Raw genomic sequence first — 25,626 nt, 5'->3', positions numbered from 1 at the left:
GGATGAGATCACTCAATGCTGGGAGAATACAGTAACTTATTAAAGTTTACTTGTTCCCCTTTTAATGTTAAAAAGTGAAAAGAATATGCAGGTCTGAGCCTCAGGAAGGCCTGACCGATCAATATCAACCCTTATAAAAAGAGGCAGCAAGGGACTTCCTGGTGGTCCAGTGGCCAAGACTCTGAGCTCCCAATACAGGGGTCCTAGGATCAATCCCTGGTCAGGGAACTAGATCCCACATGCCACAACAAAAGATCGAAGATTCAAATACCACAACTAAGATGCTACACAAACAAATACATTTTTTTAAAATTAGTTTAAAGAGAGATCCAGAGGTTGGAGGAGTCAGGGGCAGTCCCAAGGGTGTGGGGGCAGGGAAGAGGAACTCTTATGAATCCCAGGGTGGGGGAGGCATGAGCAATGATCTTTAGATTCCTGTCCTGGACAAGACATAACATTACCTGAGGCTCAGGGAGTAGCCACCCTGTGCCTTTTCCAGACCAGAGTCCCGTTCCTTCCAGTAGAGGGCAAGTTACTGAGTCCCTGTTCACTCTGCTAGCCACAAAACAGGCCAAAGAATTGGGTGACAAGGTGTTAAGGTAAGGAATATGGAAGATGGAAGCCTAGCATCTCATAATAACCATCTTACCGGGTCTTATCAGTCCAGTGTCTTTATAGAACACAGAGGAGGAAGAGGAGAGGAAATGAAATAAAAAGGCCGTCAATCTTGCAAATACCTCCTGTAATGGCCAGTCTCAGAGAGGGGATGAGTCTATTTCTTCTTTCTTGCAATCGTTCATGGGTGGACAGGGTCAGGATGACTTCCTGAACAAAGGCAGTTTGGTGCAACATTCAGGCGGAGGGGCAGGGCTCCCCAAGGCAGGCCGTTATGTATAGACACCATCCTCTAAGTGAACAAAAGCCACGGGAAGCCAAGGTCAAAGAGAGATACAGACCCAACAAGGAGTCAGATCATGTCCTTCCCTGTAACAGACAGACTGCTTAAAGCCATCTTCAAGGCTCAGAAACCACTTCCCCACTTCCGTCTTCCCTTCTTTTTCGGGTTCTCCCTGCCCTCACCTCCCAGTTTGCCCCTGCTCTCCCAGGCAGCACGGGCCTTCTCCCCTCCCGCTCCCTCCTTTTTTCTCCTCCTTTTCCCCTCCTTTTTCTCCTCCTCATCTTTTCCTCCTTGCTCAGTTAGGGAGCCGCTGGAAGGGTCTCCTTCTTCCTCTTTTGGCCTCCTGCCTGGGACATTCAGTGCTTCCGCAACCAGCTCTCTGCAGAATCTCTGAAAAAGGCACCACTCTACCCTCAGTTAGCCTGTGATCTCTGGTGAGTCTAAAACCCCTCTCCAAACACTGATGCTGAGCAGAACTCACCACTCGTGTTTGAAGATAGATTCCCCCATCTGAAGTCCCCTGAGCCAGACCAGAAAGGGATAACTGTCTCCTGTCTTTTTCCTTTTGATACGATCTCATGTTTTCTTGCAGAGGAGTTGCAAGAATTGGGCCAAAAAATATTCTCATGTCCTTGTAACTCAGGTTCTGGGATCAGTAACATTTGGCATGTTTGCCTTCTCTCTCTAGACAATAGACATAGACAAATAGATGTGGTTATAAGGTATAGAAAGAGAGTGATTTTTTTTTTTTTTTTTGGTAACTGCTGGAAATTAGGTTGCAGACACTGTGGCTCTTCAATCCTAAATATCTCAATGTATTCCCTAAGAACAGACTTTCTCTTATGTATCCACAGTACAGTTTCCAAAATTGCCCATGTAACATCAGTGCAGCTCTGTGACTTCATTCATGGCTCACATGTACACTTTGCCAATCGTCCCCACAACGTTATTTAGGGCCGTTTTCCCTCCAGGCCAGAATCAAATCCAGAGCTGTGTTTTGCTCAGATGTCTCTGGTCTCCTTTAATCTGTCTGACTCTGAGTCCCCATGGAGTCCATGGAATTCTCCAGGCCAGAATACTGGAGTGGGTAGCCTATCCCCTCTCCAGAGGATCTTTCCAACCCAGGGATTGAACCCAGAAGGCTACAGGGGTGATGTGTGTTAGTATCTCATTGCTGCTATAACATGTTACCACAAGCTTAGTGGCTTGCTGCTGCTGCTAAGTCGTTTCAGTCGTGTCCGACTCTGTGCAACCCCATAGACAGCAGCCCACCAGGCTCCCCCGTCCCTGGGATTCTCCAGGCAAGAACACTGGAGTGGGTTGCCATTTCCTTCTCCAATGCATGAAAGTGAAAAGTGAAAGTGCAGTCGCTCAGTCGTGTCCAACTCTTAGCGACCCCATGGACTGCAGCCCACCAGGCTCCTTCGTCCATGGGATTTTCCAGGCAAGAGTACTGGAGTGTGTGCCATTGCCTTCTCCAGCTTAGTGGCTTACAAAAGCACAATTTTATTATTGGGTTGGCAAAAAAGCCCATTTAGGTTTATCCATAAGATGGTATGGAATATTTTAGTTTGGAAGTTTGGAAGTCCAAAAGGGGTTTCACTGGGTTAAAGTCAAAGTGTTAGCAGACTCTGTCCTTCTGGAAGTTCTAGAAGACAATTGTTTTTTTTGCCTTTTAGAGCCACACAGTCTGTGGCTCATGACTCCTTCCTCCACCTTCAAAGTCAGCACCACATCATGTTTAAATATCTCTCTGACTCTTCTGCCACTCTTTTCTGTCTTTTAAGGACCCTTGTGATGACAATGGATCCACCCAGATAATCCAGAATAATCTCCCTGTTTTAAGATCCTTCCTTTAATCACATCTGCAAAGACTCTTTCGACATGTAAGACAACATATTCGCAGGTTCTGAGTATTGGGATGTGGACAAGCCAGCATCCTGCCATTTCTTGAACACTTGCTTGCTTTCTGGCACAAGATGTCCTGGGCTCAGGCTTCCAGGATTCCCTGAGAAGCACTGCTCTACCCCGATTCCTATAGAGAAGCTTCTGCTCTGTAAATTCTGAAGCCACTTGCCCTCCAGCCAGCCCCTCTGGAGTCCTCCAACCTGAAAGTCACACTTTCCCATCTGCTTCCTGCCCTACCTTGGTTCCTGGTTTATGCCTCAGCTCCTTCATCTGTATAATGGGGCTGGTAATATCTCACTGGGCAGTTGTGATGATAAAATAGATGACCTAGGAAAAGGGCTTGACCCAGTGCCAGGTAGGAGGCAGACACCTGCAAGGGTGTTTCATCAGTCCTCTCCTAACTGTCCCATCCCTTCTTTTTAGGTCCTCAGAGGCACATTCTCTGCTTTATTTTACTGTTTTATTCATTGCCTGCTCCTCCCCATTTCTGTTTCTCTTGTCATCCACTCCCCGTAGTCACACCTGATGATATATGCAATATCTGACCTTCCAACCCATCTTCCAGGCAGGTAATACATTATTTTTTTTAACTTTTAACAAATGTATTTTAAATACAAAATGCTTTTCAGGAGTCCACAAGTTTTACATCTCTAAAAAAACGACGTAATTTTTAGGGTTCAAAAATTCTGTTCTTCAAAAGAAATGACTAAGTGTTTTCTTCTATAGTTTCAATCTTTCTACACTCAACTATTTGACTGCTCTGTGCTACCCCAGACAGACCTGACTTGACTGAACTGCTTTATGTGTTACTAACTTTCCCAAAAGAAAGTTAAAAAAGGAGTTTGTAGTCAATGCAAATCTCTAATACAATGTTTAATGCAATATCTAACACAAAAGAAGATTTAAAAAGATCATTTCTTTCCTCATTTGATTTGCCAGGAGTTAATTTTCTGTAAAAGCAAAAAAAAAAAAAAATTTACAAGTTGTAACACTGAGGGTTCCTTTCTCACTCAAGATGTTTGCTACTCAAAATGACAACAATTACATCTTTAAGAATATAATAAAATGGGTGGAAAACAGCAATACAACTGACAAAGTGTAGATGTTGAATAAACTAAAGATTTTTTAAGGGTTCTTTTTAAGGAGTAGGAAGGATTAGAAGCTTGGGGAAATCCAGAATTTGAAAAAAAAAAAAAGGAAAGAGAAAAAGATGTCCTCAACTTCGACCCCTCTGTTTATCAGTAGCATCTTGGGCTTCAGGACGGAGCGCTGGATCATGATCTGTATCGACTACAGTAAGGAGAAGGGATCTTCTGTACCGGTGATCATAGTCTTCATATCTGTCGTACCCATGATCGTACCCTCTATCAGAGTAAGAGACTCGGTCCTGCCTCGTCCTCCGCCTCCACACTCCCGCCACCGCCACAGGGCGGTCTGCCAGTGCATATACCTGGGCCCCCTGGGTGATAGAACAATCTGCACAAACTCGCCTACCATCCAGTTCCGGTCCATTTGCCCTCTGAGTCATCTATTCTCTCGAAATAAACAAAAGCATACCCTCGGGATCATCCAGTTTGCTGGTCATAAACCACACTGACGCCACTCAGTGGTCGTACCATTGAGTGTACACAGGCTGAGGGGTTCGCCCGGCTGCCTGCTTGTCTCCTCTGGTTAGAGACTGGAGAGTGACGTTGGCTCCTTTGGCCCCGGTATCCTGATGCACCTGACCTACTTCGAGATCGTCTCTCTGGCCTCAAAGTTGTTCTCTTCTACATCACTCGTGCCAGCCAGGCACTCCCCAGAACTAAATAAGAGACAGGTCTCGGCTTGAGGACAGATGGCCTAATCAAGCCACTAACTAGACGGTGAGGAAGAGGGAAGGGTCAGCAACAATGGCCCCTCCACTCCACTCCTGCTCTGGCAAAAAGACGCCACCAATGCCTTATTTTAAAAATACACAGCAGAAAAGTATTTTGTTGTTTGGTTATTCAGTCACTAAGTTGGGTCTGACTGTTTGTGACCCCCATGGACTGCAGAACACCGGGCTCCCCTGTCCTCCACTATCTCCCAAATTTGCTCATACTCATGTCCATCGAGTTGGTGATGCCATCCAACCATCTCATCTTCTGTCATCCCCTTCTCCTCCTGCCTTCAATCTTTCCCAGCATCAGGGTCTTTTCTAATGAGTTAGCTCTTTGCATCAGGTGACCAAAGTATTGGAGCTTCAAGTTCAGTATCAGACCTTCCAATGAATATTAAGGATTGATTTCTTTTAGGATTGACTAGTTTCATCTTCTTGCAGTCCAAGGGACACTCAAGAGTCTTCTCCAGCACCACAATTCAAAAACATCAACTCTTCAACACTCAGCTTTCTTTATGGTCCAACTCTCACATTTGTACATGACTATTGGAAAAAGCATAGCTTTGACTCTATGGATGTTTGTTGGCAAAGTGATGTCTCTCCTATTCAGTACATAGTCTAGGTTTGTCATAGCTTTCCTTCCAAGGAACAAGAGTCTTTTAATTTCATGGCTGCAGTCACCTTCTACAGTGATTTTGGAGCCCCCCCCCAAAATAAAATCTGTCACTGTTTCCACTTTTCCCCTTTCTCTTTGCCATGAAGTGAAGGGACTGGATGCCATGATCTTAGTTTTTTGAATATTGAGTTTTAAGCCAGCTTTTTCACTCTCCTCTTTCACTTTCATCAAGAGGCTCTTTAGTTCTTCTTTGATTTCTGCCATAAAGGTGGTGACATCTGCATATTTGAGGTTGTTGATGTTTCTCTTAGCAATCTTGATTCCACCCTGTTATTCATCCAGTCTGGAATTTTGTATGAGCATAACTTGTACTCTGCATACAAATTAAATAAGCAAGGTGTTGAGATACAGACTTGATGTACTCCTTTCCCAATTTTGAACTAGTTTGTTCCTTGTCTGGCTCTAACTGTTGCTTCTTGACCTGCATACAGATTTCTCAGGAGGCAGGTAAGATGGTCGGATACTCCCATCTCTTTAAGAATTTTCCATAGTTTGTTGTGATCCACACAGTCAAAGGCTTTAGCATACTCGATGAAGAAGAAGTAGATATTTTTTCTGGAATTCTCTTTCTCCCATACACGCCAATGTTCATAGCAGCACTGTTTACAACAACCAAGAAATGGAAGCAACTGCAAGGTCCATTAACAGGTCTGTATTTGAGGGAGCAGCAATCAGAGCAGAAAGAGCTCTGCAGGTCCTCATCCAAGCCCTCACATTATACTGGAAAACTGCAGCCCAGAGCGAGTGAGAAACTTGAGCAAAGTCCCAGGCACAGGTTGGGGGGGGGGGCTGAGTTTAGAACTCAGACTCCCCCTCCAAGGGCTCTCCGAGGTCCCTGATCCAACACAGCTGCAGAATTAAGTCTGACTTGACCCCCAAGACCCGATGGATACTGTGTGTCCAGCTCCCCCACTTCCTGGCTACCAGGTTCCCTTGCACTCTCAGTTTCCTCATCTGTGAAATGGGGGCCAGAACAGCCCTCCCTTCATGACTGCCAGAGACCTGACAGAAGAGCTGGTCCCGCTCACCTGAGGCCCCATCACCCAGAAATCTGGGACTGGGCTCCGGACCAAGGGCGTGCCTGTGGGGGTGTGTTACGGTGCTCACACCTGTGCTGACGCTTCCAGGGCACATCTGGTGCACACCAGGGGATAGGGATGGGGATGGGGGGGCGGGGTCTCGGCTCGAGGGACCTCATTGGCTGGTGGGGCGGGTGATGCAGCCTGGGGGCGGGGCTTGGGCTCCCGCCTGAGCTTCACCTCTTGGCCACAAGTCCAACTTTGCACTCAACCAGTGAAGCTTCCCGCTGGAGCAACCCCTCTCTGCCCCGTCGGCCAGCGATCGCCCGCTCCCGACCCTGTTCCGGCCGCATCCCTGGGTCCGGCCCCATCGCCATGAGCTGCTTCGAGAAGGAGGGCAGCTGGAGCCTGTCCTTCGCGGGCGCGGGCTTCCTGGGTCTCTACCACGTGGGGGTGATCCACTGCCTGAGGCAGCGCGCCCCACGCCTTCTCCGCGGCGCCGGACGCTTCTACGGCTCCTCCTCCGGGGCGCTCGTAGCCGCCAGCGTGGTCAGCGGCTTGTCTGTCGGTGAGTTCGGCGGCCGACTGCGTGGACCAGGAGCGCAGGGAGCATCGGCTTGTCTGCCCGAGTCGACGCTGATTCCAACCCGAGAGGGCGGGCTCGGAGAGGGTTGTCTCAGGGAGCCTGGCGCGGTGCCCTGCGCTCCCCACAGCCAGCCCGTTCCCACTTAATCCTTATGAGAACCCCAAGGACGTGGGACCACCGGCATCCCCATTTTCCAGAGGATAGATCTGAGGTTTAGAGCCTGGAAGACTGTTCCCAAGGTCAAGAGGCTGCACAGAGCATTTATTTATTTATTTTAATATTTATTTATTTGGCTGTGCCTGGTCCCTTAGTTGTGGCATGCAGGATCTTCTAGTTGCAGCATGTGGGATCTAGGGATCCCTGACCAGGGATGGAACCCAGGCCCCTTGCTTTGGGAGCCCAGAGTCTTAGCCACTGGACCACCAGGGAAGGCCCCCGCACAGAGCGTTTGGAAGCAGCGCTGGACACAAATTCGGAGCTGGAGTGCAGGGGGGAGACCATCATTCCCGCGGCGCCCGGGAGGGAGGTTAGGGACTGAGGACCCCCTCTCCCCCACGCTGCAGACTTGTGCTGCTCCCGCCTTATGGCCATGGTCAAGCAAGTGGAGCAGCTGAGCCTAGGCATCTTCCACCCTGCCTTCATGCCCATCGAGACCATCAGGCAGGACCTGCAAGACTGGCTGCCCGCCGACGTTCACATCCTGGCCTCCCAGCGGCTGGGCATCTCACTGACCCACTGGCCCAACGGCGAGAACGTCGTTGTCACCGACTTCGCCACCCGCGATGAGGTCATTGAGGTGAGCAGGGGGCAGGACGCAGGGCCTGGCAGCAGGTGCGTGAGCGCCATCTCCTACCCCAGTGATCTGCAGGCGCCTTCCAGAGCAGACTCTGCTCTGGGTCCCTGGGAAGGCGGCGTGGATCAAGCAGGAGATAGACCTCATTTTGTTTACTAACGAGGGAGTTGAGTTGCACAGGGGGGCAGCCACGTGAGTATGGCCCCCAAGCCTGCTGTTTGGAGGTCTCTCAGCTGTACACGGAGGGTGTGGCTGGGGTAGAGGGGCAAACTCAGGCTTCTTCAGCCGGGGCCCCACTGGGTCTGCTCTTCCCGGAGGGGGGGGGTGCCTGTCCACCCCAACCTGGTCCTCAAGGTGCTTTTTGATGCAGCAGGGAAGCATCAGTTCTCTATTATGTGCCAGTCACCACCCCAAGTGGGGACAGCAGAATGACACAGACAAAAATCTTTGTCTTCCAGGGGCTCCTATTCAAAGAGGGTACAGATAATGGCCACAAGCTCATGTAAGGAAATAAGAAACAATCCAGTGTTGGAATAACATCGGGGGCTACAACAGGGAGCCCCAGAATCAAGGAGGGGCAGGGTCCCTGGGGAGCCCAGCGAAGTGTCGGGAACAGCTCTGCTCAGCCTTGCCAGCCGGGTCCCTGCAGCAGAATCCTCTTCACCATGGTGACCCATCACCCCACATGGGGACCATCTCTGGGTCCTGACCAGTGTATGCAGTGCTGTGCTAAGTCACTCCAATCGTGTCCAATTCTTTGAGACCCCATGGACTGTAGCTCACCAGGCTCCTCTGTCCATGGGATTCTCCGGGAGGGAATACTGGAGTAGGTTGCCATGCCCTCCTCGACGGGATCTTCCTGACCCAGAGGTCAAACCTGCGTCTCTATGTCTCCTGCATCGGCAGGCGGGAAGCCCAGTGTGTGCAAGAGAGGCACCAGTCCTTTGCTGCGAGTTCAAGTCCATGGGCTCCTGGGACTCCAATGAGTGTCCCAGATCCGGGCCTGGATGGCACATAGTACAGGGCCTGGCACTCAGTAGGTGCTCAGTAAACGTTAGCTGCTGGTGCTCTGATGACGAATCCATGGGAACAAAGCTCTCAGCTGCACTTCTCTCCTGTCAGAGGTGGGATGGGTTCTGCGTCTCCCAGAAAACGTTGGGGGGATGTTTCCAGAAGTTGAGTCCCAAGAGACAGGGTTCTACGCTCGATGAGTCTGGTGAGCCCTAGGTCAGCGGCTTTCAATTAAGGGTGATTTTCCCACCTGGAGACATTTAGCAACACTGGAGACATTTTTGGCTGTGATAGCTCTATGTGAGTTTGTGTGTGTGTGTGTGTGTGTGTGTACGCGCGCTTGCGAGCACAAATTACTGACAGCTACAGGGTACAAGCTGGGGATGTTGTTAAACATCCTGCAATGCACAGGACAGCCGCCCTCTTGCCAATGGAGACTTCTCCAGACCCCAAACGTCACTCGTATCAGGGTCTCTGTTAAGTATCTTTTTCACCGCAGGACTTGTCAGAGCCTCTACTGGGAGGAGTAGACAGTGTTTTCCAAGTGGGGAGAGAATCGGGGTTTCTTGTCAAAGGTGCCCCTGGTAGGATGACCCCTGGTCCAGGGAGCACATTCTAGGAGACATACCTAGATTCTCGGTGCAGAATTCCTGGCAGTTGGATAAATGAGAAATGGTACTCAAGGTGTCTGTCTATCCTTGAGGGAAAAGTCCCAGCAACAGTCCTGAGTCAGCAAGGGACCGAGCAGGAAGAGGGCAGGTGTCACGACGGACTCCTGTTCAAATCCCCTCTTACGTTTCTGGTTTTTGGCTGCACTCCACAGCCTGTGGGATTTTAGTTCCCTGACCAGGGATTGAACCCTTGCCCCTGCAGTGGAAGCGCTGAGCCCTGAGCACCGAACCGCAGTTCTCAAACCCCTTCTTAACTTTGAGACCTAGGCTGGGACAAGGTGATACCTCCTCTCCCTGGACAGAGCTCTCCTGACACCGGTGTGGGCTGTTCTGGGTTAGACTGCACGCCCAGAGCAGGTTCTGAACTCCGGGGGCGTAAACAATTGTGTTATCACTGGCTTATCTCCCCAGGCCTTGGTCTGCTCCGTGTACTTCCCTTTCTACTGTGGGACGATTCCTCCCACGTTCAGAGGGAAGGTGAGTGCACTTCGGGGCCTCGATGACCCATCTGCCCCAGCCCTACCGAGAGGTGTGGGTGGGGGACCCAGGGCTCCTGCAGCACTTACTGGGTGTGTCAGCCGCCCCCACACCCTGGTCCCATGGGTGCTCAGGGCAGCCCGGGTTAGGGGTTGACCTAGTGGCTCCGGGCAGCTGGAGGTGACCTGCTGCAGGCAGTTTCCGGGGGTGGCTTTGTGGCCGTGTGGGCGGAGAGCACTCCCAGGGCAGCCAGGCCCCCTGAATTGCAGCGCTACATTGACGGCGCTCTAAGCAACAACCTGCCCTTCGCGGACTCGCCCTCCGCCATCACCGTGTCGCCCTTCCATGGGACGGTGGACATCTGTCCTCAGAGCAGCTCGGCTAGCATACACGAGCTGAACGCCTTCAACGCCAACTTCCAGATCTCCACTGAGAACTTCTTCCTGGGCATCACCTCCCTCATCCCCTGCAGCCCCGAGGTAGGTCTGGCCCCCCCACTCCCCGTGACCAGCCTTGAAGGTGTTAGAGGCTTGGCCATGCTCTAGTGCCCTGTGAGTCAGACTCTGTGCCCGGGAGCCCTCCCCACAAGCTCGGGGCAGTTAGGATGTGTGTCCTGAGCCTCACGGTCAAGCCCTTGAACGCAGCCTGGGCTCCCAATGTGTCTTGACTCTTCACTTCAGGGCAGCACCCCAAGGCACCTCTGCTGAACTGGGGTTTAAGCCAGGCCTCTGCGGGTGCTATTCAGGGTCAGGCTCGGTGACAAGGTACTGCGGTCATCTCTTCCTCAGGGAAGGACACCAAGGCTCAGAGAGGGTAAGCAACTTCTTCAAAGTCACACAGCCTAGAAACAGCAAAGCCAGACCAGATCCTCAGCTAGCCCGAACCCATGATCAGTCTTAACGGCTGCCCTAGACTGTGGCCAGACTGACCCTCTGTATGGCAGCAAGGTACAAGCACAGAAAAAGGTGGACAATAGACCCCCGTTTCCTGCTTTTTGCTCTTTGGGAATTTCTGGGACGTGGGTGATTTGACAACCATTTGTCATCCTAACAAGCTCCTTCATGCCACACTCTGGCCCTCCCCTAGTCCTCCACTTCTTTTATGGTTGTGTAGTATTTTGTAATTCATGAAACAAAGTCCTGTTCATTTAAGCTGATCCTTCCTACACCCATGGAGTGGACAGAAAATCTCAGCCCGATTTTACAGCCGAGGAAGGCGAGGCCTGCAGGTGACTCTCTGCTTCTGGTAGGGCTCTGATTGAGAGCCTTGGCCATCTCAGGGTGGTCCTGGCCATGAACACCCAAGGGCAAAGGGCACTGCCGTGTATTGATCTGTAGGGCTCAGACATCCCAGGCCAGGCCTTGTGATCCCATTTTCCAGAGGGGGAAACTGAGGCCAGAAAAGGAGAGTCTGGAGCAAAAGCCCCCAGCCCCCAGGGTGTCTCAGAGTGGGAAGGTGAATGAAGCTGTCGGGAGGGAGTTGCTGGAGAAGATGCCTCCCCTCTGAGGTCCTGGGACTCTCCCCAGTCAGTGCTGGCCAGGGACCCTCGGTGTCCTTGAGCCCTGCTGAGAGGGGGTCTCGGAAAGCCCAGGCTGCCCTGGGATCCAGTTGAAGATGAGTTTCTGGCCTGTGGCTACTGGCTCGAGGGGCAGTGCAGGCCTGCTGCACCCCAGCCTCACCCGTGTGTTGGCAGGTAATGGCCGACAGCTGCAGACAAGGCTACTTGGATGCCCTGAGGTTCCTGGAGAGACGCGGTAGGTGGCGGCCCCCCACAGGAGCTGGGCATCGCCCCCCCCCCCATGTGAGTGCCAGGTGGATCCCGCCTCTCAGCTATAGGGACCTTGGCTCATTCATTCTCTTCCTCTGCATCTGCTCTGTGCCGGATGCTGGGGACCCAGGGAGGAATCACACATGTCTCCTAGTCTCCAGCTGCCTGCTGCCTGGTGCGAGGGGGACAGATCAAGAGAGAGACATGCCCCAGGATGATGGAGGGATGCTCAGGGTCACGGGAGCCCAGCGGGGGCCCCAACCCAGTCTGGTGGGTGGGGCAGGCAACGAGGGCTTCCTGGAGGTGGTGACTGATAAGCTGGGTTTTAACTAGTCATGAAGGCTACAGAAATATTGACAATGGGAAGGAAGAGGGCACTCTAGGCAGGGAGAAGAAGGGCAAGAGCAAAGGAACAGAACATGGCACTTCGAGGGTGCATACCTCGGTGGGGCCATACGAGTGTGTGTGTGTGTGTGTGTGTGTGTGAGACGGAGCACTGGGCGGGTCAGAGAGGTCTTCTTAGCTGGAGAGCTTGGCTGTCATCCCACAGGGCCGTGCTCTTCAACATGGTAGAGCTGAGACTTGAACTCAGGTCGTCTGGCTCCAGAGCCCATGACCCTTGACCCCCACTCTATGGCCCCAAACCCTCGGCAGCCAGAAGCACTCACTGAGCACATAATATGTTCAGACATAGAAAGCTCCGACCTGGGCTTGAGCTTTGTGTATTGATTGCATCCAAACAACCATACCCAGTAGGTCTTAGTTCCCCCCCCCCCCCATTTTCTAGGGAGGGAAGCCACGTACGGAGCTGTTAGATCACGGAGCTGGCGGTGGTGACCCCAGGATCCGAGCCTTAAGCTGGGTCTTCTGGGCCTGAGGCCTGTGAACCCCTAGAAAGCACACAGGAATCAGACGGCAGACAGAGTGGGGCCAGGGAGCGCAGGACGAAGTCATTTAGGACCCGCCAAGGGTCCGCCCATCCTGCAGCCAACGGGTCCCCAGAGCTGGCTCCGGGAGCCGAGGGGTGCGGGTGGGGCGGGCCGCATGGGGCGCTGGGGAGGTCAGTGTCGCCGGGAGGCTCCAGCTGTGGCGTCCCCCCTCTCCCTCCACCCAGGACTCACCAAGGAGCCAGTGCTGTGGAGCTTGGTGTCTAAGGAGCCCCCAGCCCCAGCTGATGGGGCCCCAGGTGCTGCCCACGATGGAGGCCAGGAGGCGGGCTTGTCGCTCAACTGGGCGGTGCCCAACGTGCTGGTCAAGGACGTGCCCAACTTTGAGCAGCTCTCTCCAGAGCTGGAGGCTGGTACTGCCCCTCCCATCCCATCTGGGCTCACCTTCCAGGAGCCATGCACGTTGGGGGGCCCAGGGCCGGGGACCCCGCCTTGAAGGTGCTCGTAGTCTGCAAGAGGACATGACTCAGGCGTGCCAGGCATGATGCCCAGGGCCTCTTACACCTTGCCCCCTTCACTCCTCACCACAACCCGAGCGGGCCTGAGTGTTTTTCATCACCTATTTCATTGATGAGGAAACTGAAGCTCAGAGAAGGGAAGGGGCTCACCAAGGTCTCAGGACCTACAACTGGGGGATTCGAACCCAAGTCTACTCCTGAGAAAGCCAGGTCTTTGCCCACTGCCCAGGGAAGGGCAGAAGGTGCCGAGGGGCAAAGGAGAGGCACACACAGGCTTTCCAGGTGGAGACGGACTCATTTTATCCTCTGCCCCAAATACTCTGAGGATGGTACTGAATGGTCCCCCCTGGACAGTTGAGGAAACCATAGCACAGAGAGCTTAAGTGACCTGCCCAAGGTCACCCAGCTGGCAAAGCAATTAGTCAGCCCTTCTGCTTGGTGACCTAAATGTCACAAAAGCCCCAACAGGAAAGGACAGGCACATGTCGTGGCCGTGGGAGTGGGAGTCTGAGCAGCATCTCAGTGAGGTGTGAATGGAGGAGCTGGCCAAGCAAAAGGGGCCAGATGGGCATCCAGGCAGTGGGCGTGGCCTGTGCAAATGTCCTGGGGTTGGTGGGGAGGGACGGGGGCCCCTGCAGCTGAGGGAGAGGTGGGTTAGCAGAGGTCAGCTTGGGGACGATTGGAGGGTGGGGCAGATGGCCTCAAAAGCTGCAGGAGGAAAGAGACTGGGAGCTGCCGGGGTGAGGGTGACCCCTCACTTTCAGAGTTCACGGCTGCTCTGAACTCTGGGTCCCAGTGTTGACTGCACCTAGCTGAGAGGAGACAGGCTGAAGAGGTGGGAAGCTGGGAGGAGAGGTGATGGTGGTCAAGGCCAGAGCAGGGGCAAGGGAGTGGGTGAGGAAATGAGGCGAGCCCCTCTTTCTGCCTGGAAGACCACACAGGCACAAAGACGCAGGTCTGCATCTAGGCAGAGCCCCTGAGGTCCAAGCTTGGGGCTCTGGAACCCGAGAGGTGGCGCTGCAGCCACAAGGGGGCACCAGAGAGCTCCTCTGAAGGCCTTTACAGTATCTCCTAATCCTGGCCTCCTCTACTGATGGAGATCCTACCAATATCCCATTTTTCAGAGACAGTGACCTGGTTCAGGGACAGGAAGGGACCCATCCTAGGCCACACGGCAGGTTACAGGGAGCCAGGTCTTGGGACTGGGTTTTGCAAGAACCTGGAGTTGAGACTGGTGGTGCGTGCATGGCCAAGCCATGGTCTGGAGGTCAGGATTTGGGTTCTGGCTGTATCCCAGTGAGGATGCTGGGCCCTTGCACTCTGATCAGTTAAGGGGCTGGGGGCTTAGGAAGTGGTCGTGTGGTCACAGCTACTGTCATCAATAGTGCCAATGTTATGGGAAGGAGGTATGGTGGGCACTGTCCCCCCAGGGGCCACAGCAGACTTTCCAGAGGGGCAGGAGAGGTGGAAGGAGTGCAGGGAGCCCAACAGGTTCCGTCCTGGCCCCACCACTTCCTAGCAGTGGGCTTGGCTGAGTCACTGTTCCGCTCTGAGCCTCAGTCTCCTCATCTGTGAAAGGGGCACACTCTGCCATTTCAGGACTAACGAGGGAGCCTGCGTGGGGCTCCGTCAATGCAGCTGCTTCCCCTGCAGACTGGCTGGGAGTGGGGGTGTCCCCTGTGGGCCAGGGGAGGTGGAGAGGGGCTCGGGCTGTCTTCCCTAAGGGTGACCTTGAGTGGGCGGCTGGAGGGGTCAGGGGGCAACCGTGGCCTCTCTCGTAGCACTGAAGAAAGCCTGCTTGCGGGACCCCAGTGCCTGGGCCTCTTTCTGCCGCTCGGGGCCCGGGCGGGTGCTGATGTACCTGCTGCTGCCTTGCACGCTGCCCTTTGAGTACGTCTATTTCCGGAGCAGAAGGTGAGGCATGGCCAGGGGTCCTGGGAAGGGTCTGACCTCTTGAGACCGGTGCCTGTGGCAGGAAGGGCAGCTGGCACACTGGGCCGGGGGGCAGAGCAGAGCTGGTTTTCCCACACCACCTGATGCTGGCTGCAGGCCCTGAGGAGTCTTGGTCTCCTCTGGGAAACGGGACTGATGGGGTGGTTGGGTAACAGCTGTGACTTTAGTCCACTGGAAACAGGGTCTCATGGTCAGCCTGGACCCTCCCATCTCTAGGATCTTTGGTCCATTGTTCCACCTGTCAGAGCCTCAGAGGGAATGAGTTCTTTCTGAGGGTAGCTCTAGGGGTTGGTCTGCCTCAGATTAACTGTGTGGCCCAGGCCAGGTATCTTGACCTCTCTCCCCAGATTCCTCTTCTGTAAAATGAAGTCCTTCTAGAGCAGACTAGCAGACTAGGCCCTCACTAACCATCTAACTTTGCTGGTTAATGGATCAATCCCTGTTGTTTGGTCATTCATTCCACCAACAGTTATTGAGGGCCCTTCAAGGGTCAAGCCTTGGCTGGGGGCCAGGAGGCAAGACTGACCGAGCCCCAGCCCTGACCTTTTAGGGATCACAGCCTACTGATCGTCAAATATTTATCTGTGTGATCCAGCTGTGCCTACGGATACCTAGAGAGATCAACAGTGGCTATGGATTCCTAGGAGAGGTGTACAGTGGCTGGGAACAAGGGCAACTCACAAGACAGGCTATGTGATCAGGAAAGGCTGCTTAGAGGGGATTATTTTGGAGCTATAATCTGAAGGATGAATAAGAGTCCACTAGGCCAAGAAGGATGGAGCAGCATGTGCAAAGTTCCTGGGGCAGAAGGCAGAGGGAGTAAAGCTCGTCTGAGGAGCAGAAAGGGAGGCTAGTGTGGCTGAAGCCAAAATCTGGAGTGTGTACAAGATGGAGCTGAGGAAGCCAGCAGGGGCTAGACACACAGGGGTCTGTGGCCAGGTGAGGGGTGTGGTCTTTATCCTGATGGTTACAGGGAGGCCAAGGAGGATTCTAGCAGGAAAGTATCATGTATTGATCTGTATTTTTTTAAAATTTCCCCAGTCCCCGGAAGAAGGTCTATGACAGCGAGTCATGTGTCTTTGCAGAGTCCATTACTGGGTCAGCCCTGCTGTCTGAACTGCTGATGACCCAAAGCTGGGAGGCAGCTTTCTGCTGATGTGGACTTTTCCTTATGTTGAGCTTTTAGACTGCAACCACAGTTGAAATCAAAAAAGATAAATGCAAGTTCTAGCCATTTCAGTTACAAAAAGATCATTGTAAGAGCATTGATGGAGCCACCTGCCCAGACCACAGGGGTCTTCTCTGTAACCTAATGCTCAACCACAGCGCTGGTGATTCAGGGGGAGAATTCTCGCCTGCCACGGGGGAGGCCCGGGTTCGATTACTGGCCAAAGCAGGGTGATGTTTTGAGGCTTCTCTTGTGACTCAGTCGTAAAGAATCTGCCTGCTAATGCCCGGAGAAGTAAGTTTGATCCCTGGGTCAGGAAGAGACCTGGAGAATGAAATGGCAACCCACTCTAGTATTCTTGCCTGAAAGATCCCATGGACAAAGGAGCCTGGTAGGATACAGTCCATGGGGTCGCAAAAGAATCGGACACAACTTAGCAACTAAACAGCAACAACTGCACCCTCAAAAAACACCATGGGGCAGAACATAACTTTAAGTTTGGGGCGTCCCTGGCGGCTCAGACGATAAAGAATCTGCCTGCAATGCCGGACATGCAGGTTTGATCCCTGGGTCAGGAAGATCTCCTGGAGCAGGAAATGGCAATCTGCTCCAGTATTCTTGCCTGGAAAACCTCATGGACAGAGGAGTCTGGCAAGCTACTGTCCATGGGGTCAAAAGCAGTTAGACAAAGTTGAGCGACTGAGCATGCACATACTCAACATATAAGTTCCAATGATAGGGGCAGAAAGTCCAGAAACAAGGGAGGGGACGGTTCAATTCACATTTGGCTTGTCACAGTACACCGGATGGGCTGTCTGAGTCTCAGAAAGTGCCTGGCCAGGCGTCCTCTCAGCTGTAGTTGGGTGATGCTGCCCTCTGCTGATCCTGTGTGGTCTTCGTGGGGAGCCCCAGGAGGATGCTGGGCAGGAGGTCACATGTGTTTAGGAAGCCACCGGCAGCCTAAAGGAGTGTGGATGAAGGGGTGTGAAGGGTGGAGGGCAGGGGCTGTTCAGGGAGGGGGTGGGACAGAAATATGGAGGCGGTGCGGTGATGGTCCTCACTTGCTTGGAGAGAAACCGAGGCCCCCAAAGGTTCTCTGGCCTGCTGAGACCACACAGCGGATGAACAGGGCAGCAGGGCTACAGCGCAAGCCAGCCTGAACCCAAAGCCCTGGCCTTTCCACCCCAGGGCTTCCCACTTGTGCCCTTTGGAGTCGATGACCCCGAGGGCCTGGTGGTTTCCATCAAGTTTATGGTCCGTGGGGATGGTTCCCCGCCCCCTGGTGCCTCTGAAGGTGCTGGCCTGCTCCGCAGTGCAGTCAAAGCGCCTGGAGCTCCGTATCCTGCTTCCTCCTTCCTTTAGCCCTGGAGCTTGGGTGCGGGGGACCCCAGCTCTGCTCCGGCCCCGTGGGGAGGGTGGGCTCTTCCAGGCTGCACGTTCGGCTGGGCACAGACCAGGGCCGCTGTTTCTGCCTCTTCTCCAGGTTGGTGGCGTGGCTGCCGGATGTGCCGGCCGACTTGTGGTGGATGCAAGGCTTGCTGAGGAGCTTGGCCCTCGAGGTCTATTCCAGGATGAAGGACCAGCTCCTTAGGTTGGTTGGGTGAGACGGGCAGACAGGCCTAGGGCAGGGCAGCTGGCCGCTCTGGGGGAGGGAGGTGCTCGCTGGTTCCCTGGACCCTGGGCAGGCAGTCGCATCATCCGTGTCCCCATCCACCCATTCGTGCAGCCCTGGAACACGTGCTGAGTCCCTGCTGTGGGCCAGACCCATGGTGGCCTCGAGGCAGGAGCTGGTCAGTCACATCCATCAGTCTTGGGGGGGGGGTCACCCTGCCCCCTTCATCCCCAGGGACGGCCTGAGGTCACGGGGCATGAGTGGGTCTCTCTGCTCTGCCAGATCCCCACCAGTCCTCCTGCTGTCCTTCCAGACATCCCCCGGGCCTGGTGTGGGGTCTCCCCAACCTGCCTCCCTCCTCACTGGAGACCCCAGCCTTCCCCCTCCCACCCCGCCCCTTACACCCACGAGGAAGTCGGCACCATGTTCCCAGGCAGCGGCTACCCTGGAACCTTCCTGCCACCCCCGCTTGGCCAGGATAAGCGTTTATTGCAGAATTTGGGAGAAGAGCAACCCAGGGCTTCATCCAATCCTAGGCTCTGAAAATTTGCCTTTGCTGGCTTCTGCTTCCTCCGCAGCCTGCTTGTCACCAGCCCCCTCCAGCCTAAAGCCACTCCTCCCAAGGACCTGGCCGAGGAGCCCAGACCCACCCATCAGGCCTCAGGGGACCGTGCCAGCCCAGCCCAGTGACTGGCCTCCCCTGCCTCCCATCACGGCCCTTGCCCCGTGTCCACACCTGCCCCCAGTCCTTGAGTCCTGACCCATCTCCCGGAGCTCAGAGCCAGACCCTAGCCCAGGGTGGGCACTGGAATTGTCAGCCACGTGGAGGGTGGAGAGGACAGAGACTCTTGTCACAAGCCACGTGGGCAGGAGTGAGAAGAGGCCCTTCCTGTGTCTCTCTGCACCCCGCCCCCCCCCCACCCCGCTCCTGGGGCTTCAGGTTCTTCTTTTCTGGGTGAGACACAGCCTGTTAGTACACCTCTAGGTCACTGTGTGCCTGGGTCATCCTCCTGTCTCATCGCAGAGAGGAAGGAAGGCAGGGGCTGAGACACATGTCTGGTTCTAGAATTTCCATTTGGAGGACTTGGGGCAGCACCTTGGGGAATAAGGGTTTGGGTGTGTCATAGAGCAGTGTGCAAGGTACTTCAGGGAAGGTGGAGAAAATGCTACAGGCTCATATCAGACCCCTGGCTTCCCTGGAGGCTCAAACGGTAAAGAATCTGCCTGCGATGCAAGAGACCTAGGTTCCATCCCTGGGTCAGGAAGATCCCCTGGAGAGGGAAATGGCAACCTACTCCAGGATCTTTGCCAGGAGAATTCCATGGACAGAGGAGCCTGGCGGGCTATATGGGGTAACACAGAGTCAGACACCACGGAGTGATTGACACTTTCACTTGCACTGATCAGGGAACAAATGGAAATGTCAGGGAGAGGAGTGCTGCCTCTCTGATCCTTTCTGACTTTTTCTGTCCTGCGCTAGCCCTTGGGGGATAATCCCCATGCTCTGCATCACTCTAGAAACCTTGACCTCTGACTTCCTCTGGGTATCTTCCCCAGGGAACCCCCGGAAGGAGATGGGAGGGTGGGAGGAGAGAGAGGGATTAAAATCTCAGAATCTCAGCTACGTGTGCTTCTGTTGGGGTTCCCAAAGGCGCCTGGCTGCCACCACCACAGGTCTCCCCGATGTGTTCCTTAAAAAGATTTTTGATGAGCAGAGCCTCCAGCCTGGCCCCTCCCTCTCACGGGCACAGAAGGTGCTGGAACACCAGACCTCCTCCAGCCTCTTTCAGGAGTCGCTCCTCTTCCCATCCTGAGAGCAGAGCCCACACTGAGCCCCTGGCCAGGCCCTTAAGAGACACTCAGCCCGAGGAGGACTGGGAAGGGTGGAGACATGGAGGCAGGTGCAAGAGAAAAAGAAGCAAAGGAATAAATGTGTGAACAAAAGACATATTCATTCATTCATCTGACTTAACGAGTTATAGGCTCTGGGGACACAGCTGTGAACAAAAGTTATATTCTAGTGGGGGTACGAGAACAGATGCTAAACAGGAAACAGGAAAAGGTGAAAATAAGATCATCTCCAGGAATGGCAGTTCTGTGAGGAGACAGGAGGGTGAGACTGATGGGGGTGGGGTAGTTTATCAGGGGTGGGGAGCAACCTGGGACCAGGTGGTCTTGGAAGGCTTCTCTGAGGAGGTGGTACTGGATGTGAGGTCTGAGATGAGAGGTGAGAGCCGGCGGAGAGTTTTTTGAGCAGAGGGAACAGCACGTGCAAAGAGGGACCGGCACTTGCAAAGGCCTGGAGTTGAGAGTGAAGAGGAGGGTGATGGGGTGCACTGTGGCCAGCAAGGCAATTGTGGGGTAGGCAGAGGTTGGGGTGTGAAGGGTACTGTTTGGATTGGGCAGTCATTGGTGGCGGCAGGGGGCATGGCGGGTGGGTGGTGAAAGCAGAGAAACAGAAGGTGACTGAATGGTGAGTAGAATCCAGGAGGGTCTGGGGATGAGGGTGGGGCAGAAAAGGGAGTGGCTCTCCAGCTCCCAGTCCTGACTTTCTGCACATGCTGCAGCTAAGACTCAGGGGAGCCAAATAAATAAATAAAAATATTAGCAGTAAATAAACTAAAATAAATAGGATCATTAAAAAAAGACTATCTCAGGCTGTGGTTCCATTCTGTCTGCCCACTAGAATCCTGGGTATAAATATTGAAGCTCAGGATTTTCTGCAGAAATTCTGGTATTGAATTAGACCTGTCTAGGCAGGAATGTGATTGAAGCCTGTAGTTCCTGGGCACTAGTGTCCTCAGGGGCCACTCTGTGGGTGCGCACTTGCCTGAGCCAGCACCCTGGGCTCAGACTTTCTTAAGGTCATCTTTGGCAACAGGTTGGTATGTGCCCATCTGTGTCTGGGGTCATGGGGTGCTATTGGGTGGCCTCTGCCCCAGCACTAAATCTTGGTTTCATCAGGTATCCTCAGATACCTCAACCCCTCTGAGCTTAGCATCCCACCCACAAGTCTGAGACTGTACACTAACTGGATATTTGGTGTTGTTAAGGAATAATCATTACTTTTTAGTTGTGTTAATGTATTGGGAATGTGATTTCAAAGAGTTGTTATCTCTTAGAGATCTATGTTAAAGTAATGGCATAACACATTAGTTGCTTCAGACTAATCTGAGTGGGGAGGGGTGGGTGAGAGTTGATGAAACCTGAGTTGGTAACAGTTGACAGTGGGTGATGGGTACATAGAAATTCATTCTACTATTCTTTTTATTTTTGCATATGCTTGACATTTCCCTAATAAAAGACAGCATAGTCTTAAAGATTTGGTAGTAGGTACAAATAGGAAAATATACATCAAGACAGGACATAAAACAAAGCAAAACCAGAGCCACTGGGTGTCATGTCTACCCAGAGTCCCGCTTCGGGTGGTCATGAGGATCTGAGCTGTGAGCTTTCAGCACCGCGGACAGCGGCCGGCGGCCGCTCCTCAGTCTCCCTGCAGCCTTGGGGATCTCTCAGGGCAGAGAACTTACTTAAGAAGAGTCTCTTCAGGACAAAAGACTATCCAGCCTCTTACCAATCCCCAGAGAAGAGGCGTTCACTACCCATGGGGAAGACCAGGACTTGGTGGATAGTTTCGACTCCTAAGAATCTTTTGTTTCCTGCTCTTTAGAGATGCCTTGGTCAAAAATGAATCAATCATATATGCGTGTCTGTTTCTAGACTCTGCCCTGTTCCATTTATCTATATGTCTCTGCTTACACCAATCCCACACTTTTGATTTCTAGCTTTAAGGTAAATAGATTTATAGTAAGTCTTGAAATCAAGTAGTGTGAGCATTCCAGTTTTGCTATTCTTTTTCAAAATAGTTTTGACTAGTCTAGTGACCTTGCTTTTCTATATAGGTTTTAGAACCAACTTGTTAATTTCTACAAAAGAGCCCATTGGGACTTCACTTGGGATTGCATAGACTCAAAGGAACAGGTGTCTTAACAATGTTGAGTCTTCTCATTGATGACCAGGGTATATGTCACCATTTCCTTAATTTTACAAATTTATCTTATCAATGTTTTGTAGCTTTTGTAATATGAATCTCGCATGTTTTGTTAGATTTATTCCCAAGCATTTAATGTTATTTTGATGATACTGCAAAGGGTATTTTTTAAATTTCAATTTTTAGTTGTTTATTGCTAGTATTTGATTTTTGTTTGCTGGTCATGTGTCTTATGAGCTTGCTAAACTCATTTATTCAGTCTAGTAGCTTTTTTGGTGGGGTACTCAGACTCTTTTATATTAACAGAGATTTTTCTTTAGATTTCTATTCTAAAAATTAAGTCAAGAGAAAAGTTGCAAGAAGTAATACAACTGTGGTAGGCAAGAATAACACCTCCCCACCCCCTCACAAAATGTCCATGTCTTCCCAGGACCTGTGACTATGTTATATGTCAAAGGTAATTAAGGTTGCCGATGGAATTAAGCTTGCTAATCAGCTGACCTTAAAATAGATTACCCTGGATTATTTATTGGGAAGATCCAATATAATTATAAGGGATCTTAAAAGTTGAAGAGGGAGATAGAAGAAGAGTCAATATCAGAGTAATAAGATGTGAGAAATAGTAAGCCCGGCATTGTTGACTTTGAAGACAGAGGAAGGGACCATGAGCCAAGGAGTGCGGGTGGCCTCTAGTGGCTGGAAAAGGCAGAAAACTGGCTTCATCCTTAACCTCCAGAAAGGAATAGAGTTTTGCCAACACCTTGATTTTAGCATAGTGACACGCACATTAGGTCTGTATGACCTACAGAACCGTAAGATAATAAATATGTGTTGTTTTAAAGCCACTGAGTTTGTGGTAATTCACTATAGCAGTGATAGAAAAAGAATACAACACTGAATATACGTCATCACCTACATTCACCAACCATAGCATTTGCCACATTTTCTTCTCTGTCAATGTATGTATACACATTTGTGTTATAATTGTGTTGTTTTGTAGAACTATTTGAAAATAAGTTGCAGACAGAATTCTACACTCCCAAATATTTCAGCATCTCCCCACTAAGAAAAAGAACATTCTCTTACCTATCCACAGTACAGTTTTAAACTTCATGAAATTTAAAATTAATACAATGTTGCTGTTGTCTAGTCGCCAGGTTATGTCTGACTCTTCTGTGATCCCACAGACTGTAACCTGCCAGGCTCCTCTGTCCATGGGATTTCTTAGACAAGAATACTGGAGTGGGTTGCCATTTCCTTCCCCACCACATCTTCCCAACTCAGGGATCAAATTCACCTCTCCTGCACTGCAGGTGAGGGCTTCCCTGGTGGCTCAGTGGTAAAGAATCCACCTTCGATGCAGGAGACGTCAGTTCAATCCCTGGGTCAGGAAGATCCCCTGGAGGAGGGGGGCATGGCAACCCACTCCAGTATTCTTGTCCACGGGAGAATCCCATGGACAGAGGAGCCTGGGGGGTTACAGTCCATGGGCGTGGCAGAGTCGGACTCAACTAAAGTGACTGAGCGTGCACACACGTACTGCTGGTGGATTCTTTACTGCCGAGCCGCCAGGAAATTCCGCCAATATTATATTACAAGAATACAATATTACCAGCTTATAAAGAGTCCATACTCATATATTGCAAATTGCCCCAAGAATGTCCTTGTCAATTATCTTTAGTCTCCTTTTATCTAGAACAAGTTCTTTCAACTTTTTTTTTTTTTTTTGGTCTTTCATGACATTGGCATTTTTGAAGAGTACAGGTCAGTTGTTACACAAATGGTTCCTTTCCTTAGGTTTTGTATTCTGTCCTCATTTATTAGATCCAGGATATGAATTTTTGGTGGGAAAACCATGTAAGTGATTTGGGATCTTAAACTGTGGTATGGAGTCTGCATCTAAATTTATATTCACATCTGTATTCATCTGTATTTATGCTTATATCATCGTGTGACCATCACTGAAAGAAAGACATTAATAGAATGTTTCTAATACTCTAGAGGGTGCTTTTGTGTCTTTGCCCAGCCAACCCTCTCTGCTGCCTCAAATTAAACACTTTTCTTACCTCTGACCATAGATTAGTTTTTTTTTGTCCTTGAATTGTATATGAATAGAATCATCCAACATACTGCCTTTTGTTTAGCTTCTTTTGTTCATCATTTTGACTGTGAAATTCACATATTGCCTACACCAATCATTCTTTTTTTAATCACTGTTTAGTAATTCCATTGTATGAATATATCACAATTTATCCAGTTTAATGTTGATGGACATTTGAGTAGTTTATAATTCTTGTCTAATAGGTACAAAGTGTTAATTTGTTCCTAATTTCAAGCTAGCTCCTGTGTTCTTTTGACCTAGCCCCATCATTTTTAATGGTTTCTTCTTCTGCCCCCAAAATATTTTAAGCTCATCTTGTACTTTCTCTGCCCAGCCCTGGAAGTGGCCTTTTCTTTGAGAAACTCTGGTTCCTTTTGGTGGGGAAGTATTTAGAAACCAAGATCTGGGCACTGGCTATGCCTAGGTTTGCTGGAATACAGTGCTTAAAGGCCTTTTCAGCAAAGATAAGAAATAGATTTTTAAAATAAATAATAAATTCATGAAATACCTTAGATTCTAACCTAAAAGGACAGGGTTTTCCTTGCTCTTCCATAGTGAGACCCTCGTCTGAAACACCAGCTCATTTATTTGCTCAGTTCCTCCAGTCTTTGGCTACCTGTCTTTGTGCCATTACCTAATCGTTCTTAATGATGTCTTGGTATTTGGAATCTTCTCTTGCATTTTTGTAAAGACATCCTCAAGCCCCCTGAATCAGAGTTAATGCTCTCTTTGCACTTTCCATCCACCATGTACATGTGGCCAATGTCCCCCTTGCCAGACTGTGAGTGTCTCAATCATGCGGAAGAAGGAGAGAGAGAAGATAGGTCTTATCCACCTGCACTGCTCTGGATTCTTTTTTTAATTAATTAATTAATTTATTTGGCTATGTTGGGTCTTAGTTGTAAGCTTGCGGGATCTTTGGTCTTTGTGTGGCATGGAAGATCTAGTTCCCTGGCCAGGGATCGAACCTGGGTCTCCTGCATTGAGTGCAGTGTCTCAGCCACTGGACCACCAGGGAAGTCCCACCACTCTGAATTCTTGCTGGCGTAATTGTCTCTGTCCTCTCAACTACAGTACCTAGAAGTAGAGAGTATCATACCCTTTTCACAGTCAGGGACACTGAACCTGTACAATAGCACTGTTTCTTTAAAAAAAAGTCATGAACGTACATGACTTAATTAACACATGTTTTATTGCCAAAAATTGCTAGCCATCATTTGACAATGCAGGGTTGTCACAAATGTTCAATTTGTAAACAACACAGCATCTGCAAAGCACAATAAAATGAGCTTTGCCTGTGTGTGTTTCTTGAGTGAATGGATGAGGGGTTGTACTAAAACCTCTATAGAATTCTGTTGTTCTCGAATTGTAGTCTGCCTAGAAGTACGTTTTAAATACAGACTTGTGGAGCACTACCCCAAGGGTCTTGGGTATCCTGAGTTCTGGGGTGGGCCCTGGAAATTTTCAATTAACAGATTTAACCCTTTCCTGCTCTCAGGATATTGTAAGCGTGTTATTCACAGGTCCTATTCTGATCTGAAATTGTCTTGGTTATTCACAAATGTAAGCTCCAAGAGGGCTGGGCTCTTGCCAGTATCACTGTTCTGGACCCTCGACCCGTGGCGGGTACAGATCAGATGCTCCCTAAATATTTGTTGAATGAATGATGAATGAATCTTTCGGGTCACTGCTAGTTGCAGTTTGTTGAGTTTGTGTTGAAGCTTT

General features: G+C 51.1%; 1 protein-coding gene, 1 non-coding gene and 1 pseudogene across 2 annotated transcripts; 1 reads left to right on the top strand and 2 right to left on the bottom strand.

Annotated features, from left to right (window-relative positions):
* Window positions 1-1,323: 1,323 nt before the first annotated feature.
* LOC139030710 (small nucleolar RNA SNORA56) lies at window positions 1,324-1,452 on the bottom strand. The gene has a single exon (XR_011483118.1). It is a non-coding gene; the product is annotated as a small nucleolar RNA SNORA56 (small nucleolar RNA).
* A 2,628-nt stretch (window positions 1,453-4,080) lies between these two features.
* LOC139030661 (transformer-2 protein homolog alpha pseudogene) lies at window positions 4,081-6,733 on the bottom strand (annotated as a pseudogene).
* Window positions 6,734-6,737: 4 nt separating this feature from the next.
* On the top strand, window positions 6,738-19,861 carry PNPLA5 (patatin like phospholipase domain containing 5). Its single transcript, XM_070454170.1, has 7 exons — window positions 6,738-6,934; window positions 10,193-10,379; window positions 11,594-11,654; window positions 12,783-12,968; window positions 14,855-14,987; window positions 17,678-17,785; window positions 18,385-19,861. Exons 1-7 carry the CDS (start codon window positions 6,738-6,740, stop codon window positions 18,494-18,496), a joined length of 984 nt encoding a protein of 327 aa, XP_070310271.1. The 3' UTR covers window positions 18,497-19,861.
* Window positions 19,862-25,626: the final 5,765 nt, after the last annotated feature.

Source organism: Odocoileus virginianus, chromosome 23, assembly GCF_023699985.2.
Source record: "Odocoileus virginianus isolate 20LAN1187 ecotype Illinois chromosome 23, Ovbor_1.2, whole genome shotgun sequence".
In the NCBI taxonomy this organism is placed as follows: Eukaryota; Metazoa; Chordata; class Mammalia; order Artiodactyla; family Cervidae; genus Odocoileus; species Odocoileus virginianus.
Note: the sequence above shows the minus strand (reverse complement) of the source record. Positions and strands in the feature narration are given on the sequence as shown.